The following is a 15755-nucleotide window of genomic DNA, read 5'->3' on the forward strand; positions in this document are numbered from 1 at the left end:
ATAACATGTTATGTCTCCTGTTTAACACAAATATTATTTTAACATCTCTGACTTGCCAATTTTTTAAACCAATTTCATTTTCACTTTCATAGTTTTATCTTCAACTGCTTGTAGTTTTAACTGTCTTGGGTGTTCATTGAAATGGTTTATACCAGCTTCTAGCCAAMATTCTGACATTTCTGTAGATACCACACATAACTTATAGTAATTAAAGTAAAAAAAACAGGTTTGGGCTTAAGAGATGAATGAACGAATTGGCGGGCCGAACTCTGGTCACTTGTGAGCTGGATGTGGCCCGCGGGCCGCCAGTTGAATAGCCCTGTTATAAATAACATTACGCACTGTCTTGTGTTAGTTCTCAGTTTAAATGTTGAGGATGACTCTCAGCTACTACCAAACCAAGTTTTTGCTTAAAATCTGTAAAAATGAACAGAGTTAGAGGGGATTTGTTGGGCTACGTTAATGCAGCGGCGGCCATCTTGAACTGGAGTCTAATCAGCTGCAGACATTAAGACCTTTATTACTTCCTGAGAGGTTCTGTAAAATCCATTCAGTTATTCAAGAGATATTTTGCTAAAACTCAGTTGCAGCTGACAAACAGTGAATGGCAAAGTTTTGAAAACAGATCTTGCATGATCACTGAAAGCTCATAGTACGTGTTCAGAATCACTCTCGGCTACTACCYCACAAAGTTTMAGCTCAGTTTCTGTTTATTCAGCTGAGGTTTAACCATTTTTGTGTTTAAGTTGCTTAGCTGTGGCYGCCATCTTGAACAGAGATGACTCCAAATCTTAGTTAGACATGTGCAGTGGTTCATGAGATGTTTTGCTAACTGAACACAGGCAAAAACATGATCGCCCCTTTAGGAGCGGTGATATTTAACAAATATGAAAATGAGAATCTGTTGAGTTTGTGCAGCCCTTCTTGTCTCATTTATAAATGCAGTGAAACCTCTGAAAACAAAAAAGCACTTTGATCAAAAGATGTATTTTTTTCACATTTTAACTAATTTTCTGAATGCTAATAAAGGATATTTAAATAAGCTGTAACTGCATCATTGCTTTGTGCAGTAAGTGTCAGTAAAAATCAGGAAAATAAACATATTCTTTCCTTTAATTTTTAATTGTGTGTTAATTTTAGCATTAAGGCTGCAAAGAAAAAGAGCTTAATCTCAATAAATTTATTTGGTTTTTCATTACAGTAAATAAAATATTAAAACATCCAGCTACTGTATTAAAATGATTTAATAAACATGACACTCATTTAAGACTGATTTATAGAGGAATGAGGTTTGAATYAGATTTACATCATTTACAACTATTTTTAATATTTAAGAATAAAAAAACCTACATATAAAAACTGAAAGGCACAATTTTTAAAATAAGATGTATTTGTAGTACTTGTATTTACGAGGACCATTAATGGCCATGACTGTGTCGGAGCACCATCTTGTGGATTAATCGGGCATCAAAGTTAATCCTGATGTGAGATTATTTAAACAAAGCACAGATCTACATCCTGCTGCTCTTTACAGACAGGATTAGAGATGARGTCCTCTATAGGTGGGTGTTTGGTGCTGCTCCTGCTCCTGGATAAACCAGGAAGCCTGAGAAGGTGGTGTACCTGCCCTGGTTGCTGTAGACGGCGTAGCGCTCGTCCTGCTGGCTGTACAGCCACACCCTGTCGCCTCCGATGAGCGGCAGCATCAGGCTCTGGCTCTGCATCTCCCGCCTCTTCGACGTGTCCTCGTCGAACACCATGGCCTGCACCTGGCCGCCCCCGGTCATCAGCTTCACGGAGAGGGCCTTCCGGGGGTGCTTCCCCACCGTGAAGGCGAAGAAGTACACGCCGGGGAAGCGGCACGTGAACAGGCCGGTGGTTTTGTTGAAGTGGGACCCGATGTTGACGTACTCCACGTCAAAMGTCAGTGGTGGCTGGTCCTGGTTCCTGCCGCTCTGACCCAGGAAGGTGGACGTCCGTGCCACGGAGAAGGCCGACTGCGGCTGCTCTGTCTGAGGCGGGCAGTAGGGGTGGGACAGTGCRGGAGGGGAGAGGTGGTTGCTGATGTAACTGGTTGGTTGGGCCTCAGGGTAAACCAGGTAACCAGAGAAGGTGATGTAAGGGCCGGTGTTACTGTACAAAGCATACTTAGGGTTCTGCTGGATGAGCAGCCACACTGTGTCCATTTCCTTCAAACTGATCAACACACTTTGGCTCTGAACCTTCCTCCCTATCCTGCGGTAGTCATCGTAAGCCATGGCCTGGACCTCCTCCCCGTTCTTCACCAGAATCACAGACAGCAGCTTTTTAGGGAACTTCCCCACGGAGAAGGAGAAATAATACGCTCCGGGGACACGGCAGCGGAAGTGGCCGCTGTCTGGGTTGAAGTCCCGCCCGATGTTGACCATGAGCTTGTTGAAGGTCACTGCTCTCTGCTGGCCCCCCACCACGCTGCTGGTCCGAGTGGCAGAGAAGGCAGAGCGGGAACTCAACGTTCCCAAAGGGAACTGAAGGGACCAAACCGTTCCAGGGGAGAGGACCGTGACAAGTAACCAGCATGGCAAGAGTACGTGTGAACTCCAGTAGGCTGAATTCATGAGAGACAGAAAATTAATAAGATGATGTTTAAACAGATTGTATTTAAAAACACAGCATTCCTTGAAGAACTAACCTTCGCCTGCTGCAGAGTTTTACACTAAACACATCTGAAGTTGAGAAATTCTGAAGTTGTATTTTGGTCAAACTTTTCTTTTTTATATATATATATAATTAAGTTGTGTTTATTATACACACTCTGAACATGTTARATAATGCACAATGCTGCCTCGCTGTGAGGCACCTATGCTAACCACTGAGCTATCATGCTGCCAAACTATAACCCGTTTAATGTGAACAAATGTGTAAAAAAAAAAACAATAGTCAACTACAACAGCCTCTTTTCTGTGCATCTCAATCCAAAGAGCAGATGTTGATATTGCCCTTAAAAAAGAAGAAAGTTGCTTCTTCTGTTTCTGCAAAAATCTGCAGCATTGATTCTTTTATTTTTTGACTGAAGATAAATTTGTCAGAATGAGGCTCAGGGTCTTACAAAACCAGTCTAAAGSAAAATATTCTTGATCTTAAAGACAAAAACAATTAGCCGAAACCTTCAAAATGAGTGAAAAACTTTTACTAGAATGACTTATGGGAACTCTCTCGTGTGAGTCATGGAAGAGCTGACAGGCTGCTCCTGTAACGGGCCTGATGACTGCATTAGCTGCTGGTTCATCTGCTCCTCTGTCAGATTAACAATGGAAAAGTTCAAAGGGTTTCTGAGGTGGGGCCGGACAAGACCGGTCGCCGAAAACCACAACCCAAATACATCCTGGAGTCACTGCTTTGAAGTCAGGATGAGATGAAGAAAAAAATCTATTATTTCAGTTAGATATCTGCGGAAATGTGATAAAAATTTGTTTACCCTCATTTTACTTTTAAAAGGAGRACAACATAATCAAACTAACACAAAATAAAGTGAGTATTTATTAAAACCACTATCAAATTCCCAACATTTAGGAGTATTTTTACTATCTAAAAATAAAAAGGGAGAACTTTGCAGATTCCAGTACTTAAACTAAATGAAAAAGATAACTGCAATTGATGCAGGAAGTAAAAAGTTGCAAAATCATGTACTGAGCCATGAGGTTTGCACTATAATCTGAATATTGTACAGAAACCTGACAATAAAGGTTCATTCGGGTAAAAATCAAGGCAAAGATGCATGGGGAAGAGTGGTGTTACAGGAGTCTGATGTCTTTCATTCAAAGCTATTTTAATAAACCAATATTTTAACCCTAAAGTTTCATTCATATAACAGACCTACATATACGCCTGCACTGTAAAATAAACTTTTCCCACAATTTTATAGTCCACAGATTAACAATAAAACCACAAAACAGCATGAGATGTGCATCTAAAACTCTAAAAGCAGCAAACAGATGAGCATTTTAAAYCGTATACACCAGTGACAACATGTTGAACCCACCTGTTGAGCTCAGTTGGGTCAGAAACTGCATGCTGGACTTTTTGTCTGCTCAGATCTTAAATGAAGTCCCTGTGGGTTTGCAGCACCGTGAAAGTCATCGGCAGCCAGTGGAACAAAAACTGTTGTCCATTCAGACATGATGAGAGGAGGAGGAGCTCCGAGGCTTTTCCTCCAATCTACAGCTGCTTTTCAACCTGTAGATATGAAACAAGGAGGAAAAACCACAGCTGGACTGAGCGGACCTGTTGACATTCATGGAGTTTGGTCTAACTCCTGCTTGTTTTGTCTCAAACAGGTGAAAGAGATCTGACGATTCAACAAAGTGCCTGTAAAAAATTAATGGAAATGACTTGAAGCAGTCCAGTTTCCACATTAGAAATTTTAAAATTACACTCCTAGATGTGGCTTATGAAAGGGATAATTTGCAGGAGATTTARATCAATTCTTAACTTTAATGAAAATTTTCACTATACTGAATWTAAATACCATTTGTCACAGCAACTATTCACAAGTTGTTCACAATTTTCGTTGAATTGAAAAATGTAACACAATTTGATGGYCACAAAATAGTATTTTAGCACCAAAAAATGCTGTTTCCAAAYAACTATTGAAAATCTGCCTTTTTTTAAAATCAGCAAATAGTTGACACATCCCTCAGCACCTGTTCATCGGATGTAGATCAGTTTTACGTCTGGTGCTTTTTATTTTATTCTCCATTCATCTATGGCCGTGATCAGAAACTGGGCTGAAAATTTGTAAATAAAGCAGATAATAATAATAATAATAATAATAATAATAAATTCAAAGTATTTCAAGAAAACTTGGAGATACGTATGTTAAGGCCACTATAAAATATCACAAGAAGGTTTGTATCCATTGGTACCACAACACATATAAAAAAAACACATTTCATGTGTATCCATGATATGGGTTTTACTTGTAATTCTGTAAAATTGATGGTAAAGTTTTATGAAAATACACAATGATAAACCAGAGAAAATGGGAATATGTCATAAAAATGTTGTAGTCTGCCTAAGTTTGGTTATAAAGCATTAAAACATGTCTGAAATGATGAGGAAATCCTTCATGTAAATATTTTCTGCATAACATTTTAAATACATTTTTTACTTCACTTTTTTARTTTTTGTTTTAATTCACATTTTCTCATTAAACATTTTTTGCTTCCTTATTTTACTGCTGTTGAATCTTTTGCTGACATTGTATAACGACATTATTAGTCTATTTATTTCAAGAACAAAGCATTTAGATAAAATAAAGAATAAATAGTTATGTCTCTGCTGTGAGCACGCGGTGATGACGCAGAGAAGCCGGAAGTCGTGTGTCTGCTGTCAATGCCAACGACAGAGAGAAGCCGCCGAGAGCTAAAACCCCTCATTTAAAGACAAAATGGCAGGACTGCCCCGCAGGATCATCAAGGTGCGTGTTTATAATTAATAACAGAAGCGCGGCTGTTCTGCAGAGATGAAAATAAATGCATTCACACTTTAAGCTTCCCCCCCAGCTCTGGCCGGTGAGCAGTTTTGTGTGCTAATGTTAGCATTCAGCTGCTAACAGTTTGATAAAGTAACTTCCGCTTATATTTTAGGTGCAGATACTTCGAGACACAGGGTTAATTTAGAAGCACTGCAGCGGCAGCAAAAAAATAATGCGAATATAAGTGTTGTGTGTCTAGTTATTTATATATATATATTCCCAAAATTTATTTTTAGCATCTTTACCATGTGCAGGTTTGGTGCTGGACATCCCGGTTAGCTAACTGCTAACCTGTCTGACGCCACCCTGGGAACTCCAGACATAGTTTTACTGCACATGAACTTTAATATAAAAATGTCTCCTGCCGTTCTTGATTTGTAGAGAACATTTTTCATTCATTTTATGGTAATTGTATTGCGTTTAATAATCTTACTGAGCGCTTAGGCCAAATTATGAATCAGCTTCAATTCAATTAAACTTTATTTGTAAAGCATTTTTACAAACACAAGTGAAGCTCAAGGTGCTGAGTAAAGCAGGACATGGCATAAAAATAAATAGGCATTGAAAAAATATTTGAATTTATTCGAAAGGCTTTTAAAATACCACATACAAAATGAATAAGGGGATGGTAAAATAAGCTAATACACAAAATGTGAGTAAGTAGGAATGTAAATGTCATGAATAAATAAAACTAAATAGACAAGTAAGAAAACATTAAACAGATATACATTGGCAATTGAGTAAAATTGAGCATCATTAACCTATTGTGGAGGGGGCAGAACATGCATCAAACAACTGGCAACCTTGACTGATCCTCAGCAAGATTGGTGAGGACATGGAAAAGGAGCTTTGTCCAGCTATGGATGTCAGCTGTTCATTGACGAGGGGGACGCCCCCTTTTTGCAAGTTCCTTCAGCTGAAAGGGTCACGTTTGACAGTTACCGTGGCCCCTCACTACACGGCCAAATCCCTTCAATTTCGTCTTGATGTGCATTACGAAAGAGTCATGATCTCCAATGAGGAAACKGACTCTGCGGTGGATCTCAGCATTTGTAGTGTGGGAGGAACAGTGACCCTGAAGCAGATGTTTGTAGCAGGACAGTTAAAATGTGCATATTATTTTAAGTAGGGCTGCATGATATTAGGAAAACCTGCAATGTGTGATAACAGTGCTTAATTTTGCGATGACGATATGGCTTTCGATAAATGAACAAATACACATGTAGTGTTGATGTCTTTCTGCTCTGGGTTCAGAGCAAAAAAAAACTAATCATTTTCATTTCAGCATGAATTTTTTTCAAAATATGAAGAGATCCATCCAAATGGCCAAATACACAAAGGGCTCCATTTGATTGGTAAAACACTTCAAGCTTCTCTTTGAGTGACAAAATACATAATTGCAAACATCTGAATCTACCATTTATTGCAGTTTTTTGCAGTATGCATAATGCACAGGCTGTTATCACAATGATGATAAATTTACGCTATATTGTGCAGCCCATTTTATAAGTCCAGGTTCCTGCAGCATAGAGAAGGACTGACAAAACAAGTGGATGTAGGGAAAAGGGATATCTACAGGGTGAGATGCATGTGCAGTAGGTACGGCAAATACATGRGCCTCTTTTTACCTGAGGAGCAAAGAAATTGCCAGTCGAGTAGTTTGTGATTTACTCGTTTAAAATGAAATGTAAAAATGGTCCAAAACTTATGATAAATAAACATTGCCTGTAGAATAATCCATAATGACAATAATTTACCCCCAGAATAACTAAAAACCTATAACTTGTACTCACTGTGTGTATAGTGCGTTATAATCAGTGTGTCTCGCAGCTGTCAGACACTCACTGTGTATACTATTGGTAGTATACACTCACCGGCCACTTTATTAGGTACACCACGCTAGTAACYGGTTGGACRCCCTTTTGCCTTCAGAACTGCCTCAYTTCTTCYTGGCATAGATTCAACAAGGTGCTGGAAGCATTCCTCAGAGATTTTGGTCCATATTGACATGATGGCATCACACAGTTGCCGCAGATTTGTCGGCTGCACATCCATGATGCGAATCTCCCGTTCCACCACATCCCAAAGATGCTCTATTGGATTGAGATCTGGTGACTGTGGAGGCCATTTGAGTACAGTGAACTCATTGTCATGTTCAAGAAACCAGTCTGAGATGATTCCAGCTTTATGACATGGTGCATTATCCTGCTGAAAGTAGCCATCAGATGTTGGGTACATTGTGGTCATAAAGGGATGGACATGGTCAGCAACAATACTCAGGTAGGCTGTGGCGTTGCAACGATGKTCAATTGGTACCAAGGGGCCCAAAGAGTGCCAAGAAAAGATTCCCCACACCATGACACCACCACCACCAGCCTGAACCGTTGATACAAGGCAGAATGGATCCATGCTTTCATGTTGTTGACGCCAAATTCTGACCCTACCCTGACCCGAATGTCGCAGCAGAAATCGAGACTCATCAGACCAGGCAACGTTTTTCCAATCTTCTCTTGTCCAATTTCGATGAGCTTGTGCAAATTGTAGCCTCAGTTTCCTGTTCTTAGCTGAAAGGHGTGGCACCCGGTGTGGTCTTCTGCTGCTGAAGCCAATCTGCCTCAAAGTTCGACGTACTGTGTGTTCAGAGATGCTCTTCTGCCTACCTTGGTTGTAACGGGTGGTTAGTTGAGTCACTGTTGCCTTTCTATCAGCTCGAACCAGTCTGCCCATTCTCCTCTGACCTCTGGCATCAACAAGGCATTTCCGCCCACAGGACTGCCGCTCACTGGATGTTTTTTCTTTTTCGGACCATTCTCTGTAAACCCTAGAGATGGTTGTGCGTGAAAATCCCAGTAGATCAGCAGTTTCTGAAATACTCAGACCAGCCCTTCTGGCACCAACAACCATGCCACGTTCAAAGGCACTCAAATCACCTTTCTTCCCCAWACTGATGCTCGGTTTGAACTGCAGGAGATTGTCTTGACCATGTCTACATGCCTAAATGCACTGAGTTGCCGCCATYRGATTGGCTGATTAGAAATTAAYTGTTAACGAGCAGTTGGACAGGTGTACCTAATAAAGTGGCCGGTGAGTGTACACTTGCTGTGTGTGTTGTGCTGCAATGTGAACTTCCAGTGTAAAAATTTTCTTCTGGATGTAGGAGTCTAACTTACAATAATCTGTACTTCTGAACAAGTTTGAGTTTTGCTAGAACACTGGCAGCTTTGGCTATTCTTGTCTTCACCTCTAAACTGATCATAAGAATCTATAAAATACTAAGTTGTTTCAAAGAGGCGAGTTTTAGGCTTTGCTTTAAAAGCAGGGAGTGTGTCTGTGTCACAAATCCAGAAAAGAAAGTTGATTCAGAAAATAATTAGCTCTGCCTCCTGCAGTTCTACAGATTCCTGAAACAAACAAGTAAAACTACATCCTGAAAGTGGAGAAAGCATAGACTATTTGGACACATAGCTGAAACACTGTTGCAGTAATGAAGGRTGCAAACTACAGAAGCACAACACAAGTTTGTGTCTGACACTTTGTTTTAAGATGCTCCTGATTTTTTTTTTTTTTTAAGGTTTCGACTGACACCATAAATGTGTTTTAGCACAGATGTCTTGCTGCATTTTCCCAACGTTAGTTATCCAACTTCAATAGGGTTGTTAGGGGATGGCTGAATGTACTGAAACTATTTAATTTAAATTTGCTACTGGCATTTGGCACAAGTCACTCCTTTTTCCTCTTTTAAAAGAAGTTGACACATTTTGACGTGTGTGATGTRCTGCCAACTAGCAGCTTTGAACCAGAACTGTTTTGCTCGGAGGAAACTGTTCTAATTACTTTGGTTTTCGTTAGAGTGTATCATTTTTTATTTATTATTTATGTGTTATGCACACACAATTTATTCGTTTTTTTTTTTGTGTATTTTTCAGTTTTCTTTAAGTAAAATGATTTCTACAAAGATTGGTCATAAAGGTCTCACAGGTGCGTCAGGAAGCAGATACACAGCTTGGAGTTGGTGGGAAAAGGTGGTCCGGGCTGGGAACAGTACTTAGTGGGCCGAGCTGTTGAGCCCTCGGAGCGTGAGACTGGGACTGGGAGCCCCTCTCCTGTCTGTGTTTTCACTGCACGGTTTTGTCTGTGGGTTATCTGAAACATTTCAGGAATCTCACTCCTAGTTAGATGAAGGAAAAAGGGTGACAAAAACACAACTCAGGGTTTATTCGTCCAATTTATTGTTAATATTCTCATTTTGGATAAAATATCAAACTGCCACAATCATATCATATAATAAACGTTTGGGTGTTTATGAGCACTACTGATAAACAATGGATTTTGAAAGTTTAACAAAATATTTAAGTGAATTTGTAATTTTCTAGTTTCCGTTTTATTTTTCATGCAGAACGTTGAACAACATCCTACTTTTAATTTACACCAACATGTTGAAATCTGAATGATTAACTTTAAAAACAAAGCAATTAGTGTCACCACAGTGGTGTCGAATGTTTATTGTTTTAGTGGTTTGAAAAAAAGTATTGTGAGGAATGCAGATTTGTTGGTTTGACAGTGTGGGATGCTGCTCTGTGCTGTAAATGCTGAAAACAAAATCGTTTTCAGCTTTGCTGACTAGTTCTGTGTGTCACCTCTTTAATTCTCTGCTTGAGAACAATTGAGTATCCACTGAACTGCAAAAGGTGTCCAAATTATCAAGGTTTTGCACTTTAATTCTTGTTTGAGCCTTTATGTCAGGAGTTTAAAAGACAAATTAATTAATTCCACTGTAAGTAAATTTAATAATCTAAATTAACAATAGGTGTGATCATTAGTGGTTGGTTAATTGGTCTCTGTTGGACCCTTTAAAARAGTGAAAATGGAAAATTAATTGATTCTCAAATCTGAATATCTCTTCACTAACTGTTCCTCCTGTCAGGATCTTACTAAGTAAATCATTTGTCTTTCTTTTCATCAGGAAACTCAGCGTCTGCTCGCAGAGCCAGTTCCTGGCATCAAAGCCGAGCCAGATGAGGGCAACGCCCGCTACTTTCACGTCGTCATCGCTGGACCTCAAGACTCGCCTTTCGAGGGAGGCACGTTTAAACTTGAACTCTTTTTACCCGAGGAATATCCCATGGCAGCTCCTAAAGTACGMTTTATGACCAAAATATATCATCCCAATGTGGACAAGCTGGGAAGAATATGTCTGGACATTTTGAAAGGTAGGCCAGGGTCTTTCTCTTTCTCTCAAATGCAAGAAAGCACTTTTTGTTTCCCTTTAAAAGACACAGTTCTTTTCCCCTTATCCTAAGTCTAACTGAAAGGCAGTGTTAATTTTAACATGATATACTGAGAGAGTTTATTCWTTTTCTTCTTCAATCAATCAACTTTTCAGATAAGTGGTCACCAGCTCTGCAGATTCGTACAGTGCTCCTATCCATCCAGGCTTTACTAAGTGCACCCAATCCTGACGACCCTCTAGCAAATGATGTTGCAGAGAAGTGGAAATCCAACGAAGCTGAAGCCATAGAAACGGGTGAGAGTTTRCATCTTAAATCTGAAAAACTGTATGTAKATATAATTTTCCTCCACACCAATCAGCATACCTGCAGCCTTTTAATTGTATATTACATATCCAGCATGCTATTTTTCCATTTACTATGAGGAGAAGCTCCAAAGTGTTCAAAGGGTTTTATTGTCTATGAATGGAAACTCTGTRACAAAATGAGCTTTATTTTTGTGGAACTATAAACAAACTAGGAAAAAAACTTCTGCTTTCCACCTTTTGTGCACCGGTTTGTGGTTTTTCATGGTGTTTAAAGCTCACCGATAATAAAACCACCACTGTTTCAGCATTAARGGATAATTAACTGATGTTTTGAAATAAAAAATGTCTCAAATCTGCAGAGATTTTTGACAATTTGAGTCTTGAAAGGTGTGGAATTTCAAAATAAAAGTTGTAAAAACCCTGTCTTAGGAATGACTTCCTGTTGGGTTGTTTAAATAAAACTAAATTTGTGGTATTAATTAGCACTTTTTATTATTTTCTTGCCTACTCAGCCAAGACATGGACCAGGCTTTACGCTGGGAACAAAAATGAAGTTTAAAGCAGCCCAACATGCGGGGGATGCAAGTGAAAGTGGAGTGCGTGAACACCACTCATGTGCTGCCAAGACCTCCTTCAGCTTCATTTGCATTTAAAGGACACAGTCTTTTATTTTTTATATAAATATATATGTATATGAAACCAACTGCTGATATTTGGTGATCTCAAGGCACACTAGTACTGAATGACTCGTCTTTGTCTTAACTCACTACTATTCAAATGCATGGGCAAAGGTGTTAGATCTCACCTGGTTTTCTTTTTGTCCAATAGGTTGGTAAAAAGGGGTGTGTCTTAAGCCCCATACATATGGGGGAATGTGGTTTTGAGGGCATGCGGCGCAGCAGACTAAGTGGGAATGAGAGAGTGGCTAGTTGTGAAATATAATATACTGATGTTTCTTTTTTTTAAACTTTGTTTTATTGTGTTGCAGTTTGTTTAGTTAAAGCAACTAACTACCACTAGCCCACTGTATATCCACTCACCCAGAGGGTTTTATCTTGTGTACATCTCCCAGCAGGGGAAAAAAAAACAATCATTGCTAATATCTGGAGTCATTAAATGCAAAACATTAAGACTAAAAAAGAAACAAACTGAGCCTGATGATGTTACTGTTTGAATTAAGACCTGTATGTAACCCCCTCTCTTAGCGGTGAAAGTGTTTTAGGTGGCGGACATTGTGGACCTTTCCTTTTCATACATGCAATGTGTCCAATTATAGKATCCAGATTTTATATGTGAATTTACTTTGCTCCTGCTGTACTAACTATACCTGCTTCTTCTTCCTCGATGCCATCCGAGTCTCCCAGACTCTMGTTTACCTGCTCCTAATGGTGCGGGTACATCTGAGCCATCAGTTGGTGCTGGGATGAGTTTAGTGGGGCTGGTGTTGAGGGGAMAACTGGGTTATCGGGGATCAAACTTCAGTGGATCAGTTAAAGGCTTCCACTTGGTCTTCATTCAATTCACTGTAAATTTGTTGTAAAGGAAGGAGATTAATTTCCTGCTCAGAATGCTATGAAACTGCTCACCTGCYTATGTTCTGTAAATAAATTCAGTTGATTAATAATTAGTTAAGTGTGTTGATTCTTTGTGATTTGTGGACAAGTGTGCTAAACAAGTACAAGTGCTTTAATTGCAAGCCTATAAAAGCCTATGAGGGCTGTGACTATAATTTTGACTGTTTTTACGTTTGTAAAATGTACAATTTTGTGTGCAAACACTGTTCTTCACCACTAGAGTGAGTCCCTGAGCTTTAGATCCACCGTTTGAACAGTTTATTTTATGCCCTTGATCACACCGGCCTCTAGTGGTGAAACCTAATACTACACTTTAATAAATCAAAAAGAAAACACTAGAAAAGATAAAATACTGTATAAACAAAATGTGACAGTTACAGCTCCTTTTGCTTTTTCCTGGTAAATAAAACTGTTATTAATTAAGCTCTGGTTCTCTGGATGAAGTAGTGGAGTGACGAAGTTTATATCTATAATTATTTTCTGTTGTTCAGTTTGGCAATATCCTTACTAATTCTTACTGCAATTTTCACTTTTAACATTCCCATTCATCCAAGGAAGACATTTTGAGAGCCGTTATTTCTTTACCCAAATCTAGACTCTCCCAARAAAACAATTTATTTTCAAGAAGATTGTTGTTAAATTTCCAAATAATATTTGAACTGATTTCAGATCTACATCATTTTATGGAGAAAAAAAATCACAATGATCAGTTAGAGATGACACTGAAATTATAGYCCTACATTTAGAAATATTTTGAATTAAATTGTTAGAGACTGAACAAAAATCTAGTCTTGATTTCAGARTGTTAGCAGAACTGGATTGTGRTGGAATTTTTTCAAGACCAGCWGTCAGTCAAGTTTAAATTTGATTTCAGATTGCAGCTATGAGGAAACRGATCAAGCCAGAGGTCTGGAATGAGGTTAAAATCACCCCCATTATGTCTTTGTTGAATAAGTATTTTCCGTCTTTCAAACAGCATTTGAAGGGATTTAAACAGATTTATATACTTTTTGGTTGAAACCATATATATACCAAAATATAGTTCTCGTTAATAAATTCTACTATTAGGCTACCATTAGCCAATGACCAGTCATTAATGTGGTTAATAGCTAATATTACCTGGAAWCCTATTAAACACAATCGTAACACCTGCAGAGTGTGATGTTGAAGAAGACGAGATTCAACTGAGTGTTTCCGGCAAGAAAATACAGTTTTTTTTCTCCCCTTTGCTTTTAACATAAATTAGGCCTACTTGGCTTCACTGACCTGACCTCAAACTGCATATTCACAAATGCTGTTACACTAATCAAAAGCCTCTTCTCTCCATTTTTGTAAATGATGTCAAACAATAAAACCATCAGACATTGCATAAATGTGAAAGCCATTAAAACGTGTGCTTTTTTGTGCAACATGTCATTCCAAACTATAGTCTCAATGCTTGTAACCCCCTGGCGACTGTTATATTGTATTGTTTTTACATTGTTTTGCATTTTTTTAACAAAAAAATAAAAAACCTATGGTCAGACAGCTGTCAACATAGAAATGAARACGCGTTGAAGTGGTGCTGATCTTCTGTATGTTGGTTGTGGACCTGCGGGTAAAAGTGGGAGGCTACTTTCTCAGGTCAGCTGGTGCAGCAGCGCCGAGATGTGACCGAATTTGTRCGACTCCGGTCGAGGACTGCCGCTGACAGTTAACCCTCCACGATGGGAACAGCTCGACCACCAGAGGTTTGAATATTGAATGACTCCCGGTGTTTCCGGCGCAGAAATGAATGAATGAATGAACCGACAGCACGGGTTCATCTGGGACAATAATTTTAGGAGAGACGCTCGAAGCATTTTCTCCACGTTTTCCTCTGTTTTCCTGCCACTCGAGAGCATTTATGATGAACTATAAGCCCAACCAGACCAGGACGTACGACGGGGAAGGATTCAAGAGAAGAGCAGCGTGTTTGTGTTTCAGAAKCGACACGGAGGACGAGGTGAGTAGCTGAAGTTTGGGATTTTACTCAAGTTTTTTTGTTAAACCTGCTTTAAATTTGACAGCAGCCTCAGCGCTCTTGACACAGACTGCGTTGCGTTCACGTGTCTGCGTTCAATTCAGTTCAATTCAAAAAATTTATTCATTTCATTAAAAAATACTATATACAATAATAAAAATAAACAAAAAAATATACAAATCAAAACAAAATGAAAGGTAGCAGAAGAAGAATAAATCTTATCTTGTCTGCCCCTTTTCGACCCAGAATGTAGCTATTCAAAAGAAACATAATTTACAAAACTATACTAAATAACATAAAAATTAAAACAACAACAACATAAAAACATCAACTCAACAAATCAAATAGCTTCACATTTTACTTTTCATATTTCTAAAAAAAAAAACTCGCTTTTATCTGTCTCCTAAATATATACATTGATCTAGCAATTTTAAGATCATCTTCCAGACCATTCCATAACCCTATACCTTGGATTAAAGTACATCTTTCTTTCAAGCAATTCTTTAATTGATGTTGAGCTGGCTCCAGATCTGACCCAGGAAGTCTGAGCTGCAGAACAGCAATTCCAAGAAATCCACACAGCTCTTATTTTTTAATAAAAAAAGTGCCGTGAAATGAAAATCTTGTCGATCTTCTGCAACGTCAATCAGTACATTCCTCTAGTGACTCTTCCTTGTTGTCATTCATTAGTTTAGATAATTAATGTCTGGGGATACTGGCAATTTAACAGTTTTATTTATTTGACAAACACGGGGCCTTGATAGCAAGTGGATGAACCATACACAGCCACAAGAGGCGGTACCTGTGGTATTCAATTTTTTCAACCAACGTTTGTGAGTCAGTCCGTGTGGTTGTGTTGGTCACTGGAACAAACCGCACATCCAGGCTGATCCAACATGTGTTCAATCAAGCACCTTGGGGTACCAGAAAAACGGATCCAGAACTGCACGGCATTCTGGGTGATGTAGGCAGAGGAAAGGCTTTAGCTACTTGACCTCTCATGGCCCAGCAAAGCAAGGTTGGTGGCATCAACTAACTCACTAACTGCTTGAAAATACAAAAGAATGACATGGAGTGAAAGGGGAAAATGAGTGCAACAGCTCGGTAGGAATGTATATAATATAATAT

The 15755-nt window shown here is 38.9% G+C and overlaps 3 protein-coding genes across 3 annotated transcripts in view; 2 read left to right on the plus strand and 1 right to left on the minus strand.

Annotated features, from left to right (window-relative positions):
* Positions 1–253: 253 nt before the first annotated feature.
* On the minus strand, positions 254–5873 carry c1qtnf13 (C1q and TNF related 13). The gene is made up of 3 exons (XM_014005494.1): positions 5761–5873; positions 4022–4215; positions 254–2587 (listed from the first exon to the last, which is right to left on the minus strand). The coding sequence occupies exons 2-3, from the start codon at positions 4050–4052 to the stop codon at positions 1557–1559; spliced, it is 1062 nt and encodes a 353-aa protein (XP_013860948.1). The 5' UTR covers positions 4053–4215; positions 5761–5873; the 3' UTR covers positions 254–1556.
* Positions 5336–12678, plus strand: ube2na (ubiquitin-conjugating enzyme E2Na). Its single transcript, XM_014005496.1, has 4 exons — positions 5336–5458; positions 10479–10725; positions 10899–11039; positions 11564–12678. The coding sequence occupies exons 1-4, from the start codon at positions 5429–5431 to the stop codon at positions 11608–11610; spliced, it is 465 nt and encodes a 154-aa protein (XP_013860950.1). The 5' UTR covers positions 5336–5428; the 3' UTR covers positions 11611–12678.
* Positions 12679–14224: 1546 nt separating this feature from the next.
* nudt4a (nudix (nucleoside diphosphate linked moiety X)-type motif 4a) overlaps positions 14225–15755 on the plus strand; it is a 12308-nt gene continuing 10777 nt past the window's right edge. The window contains exon 1 of the mRNA XM_014005495.1: positions 14225–14609. Within this exon, the coding sequence (XP_013860949.1) occupies positions 14511–14609 (99 nt within the window). The 5' untranslated portion in view covers positions 14225–14510. The remainder of the gene's footprint in view (positions 14610–15755) is intronic.

Source organism: Austrofundulus limnaeus, unplaced genomic scaffold (assembly GCF_001266775.1).
Source record: "Austrofundulus limnaeus strain Quisiro unplaced genomic scaffold, Austrofundulus_limnaeus-1.0 Scaffold31, whole genome shotgun sequence".
Lineage (NCBI taxonomy): Eukaryota > Metazoa > Chordata > Actinopteri > Cyprinodontiformes > Rivulidae > Austrofundulus > Austrofundulus limnaeus.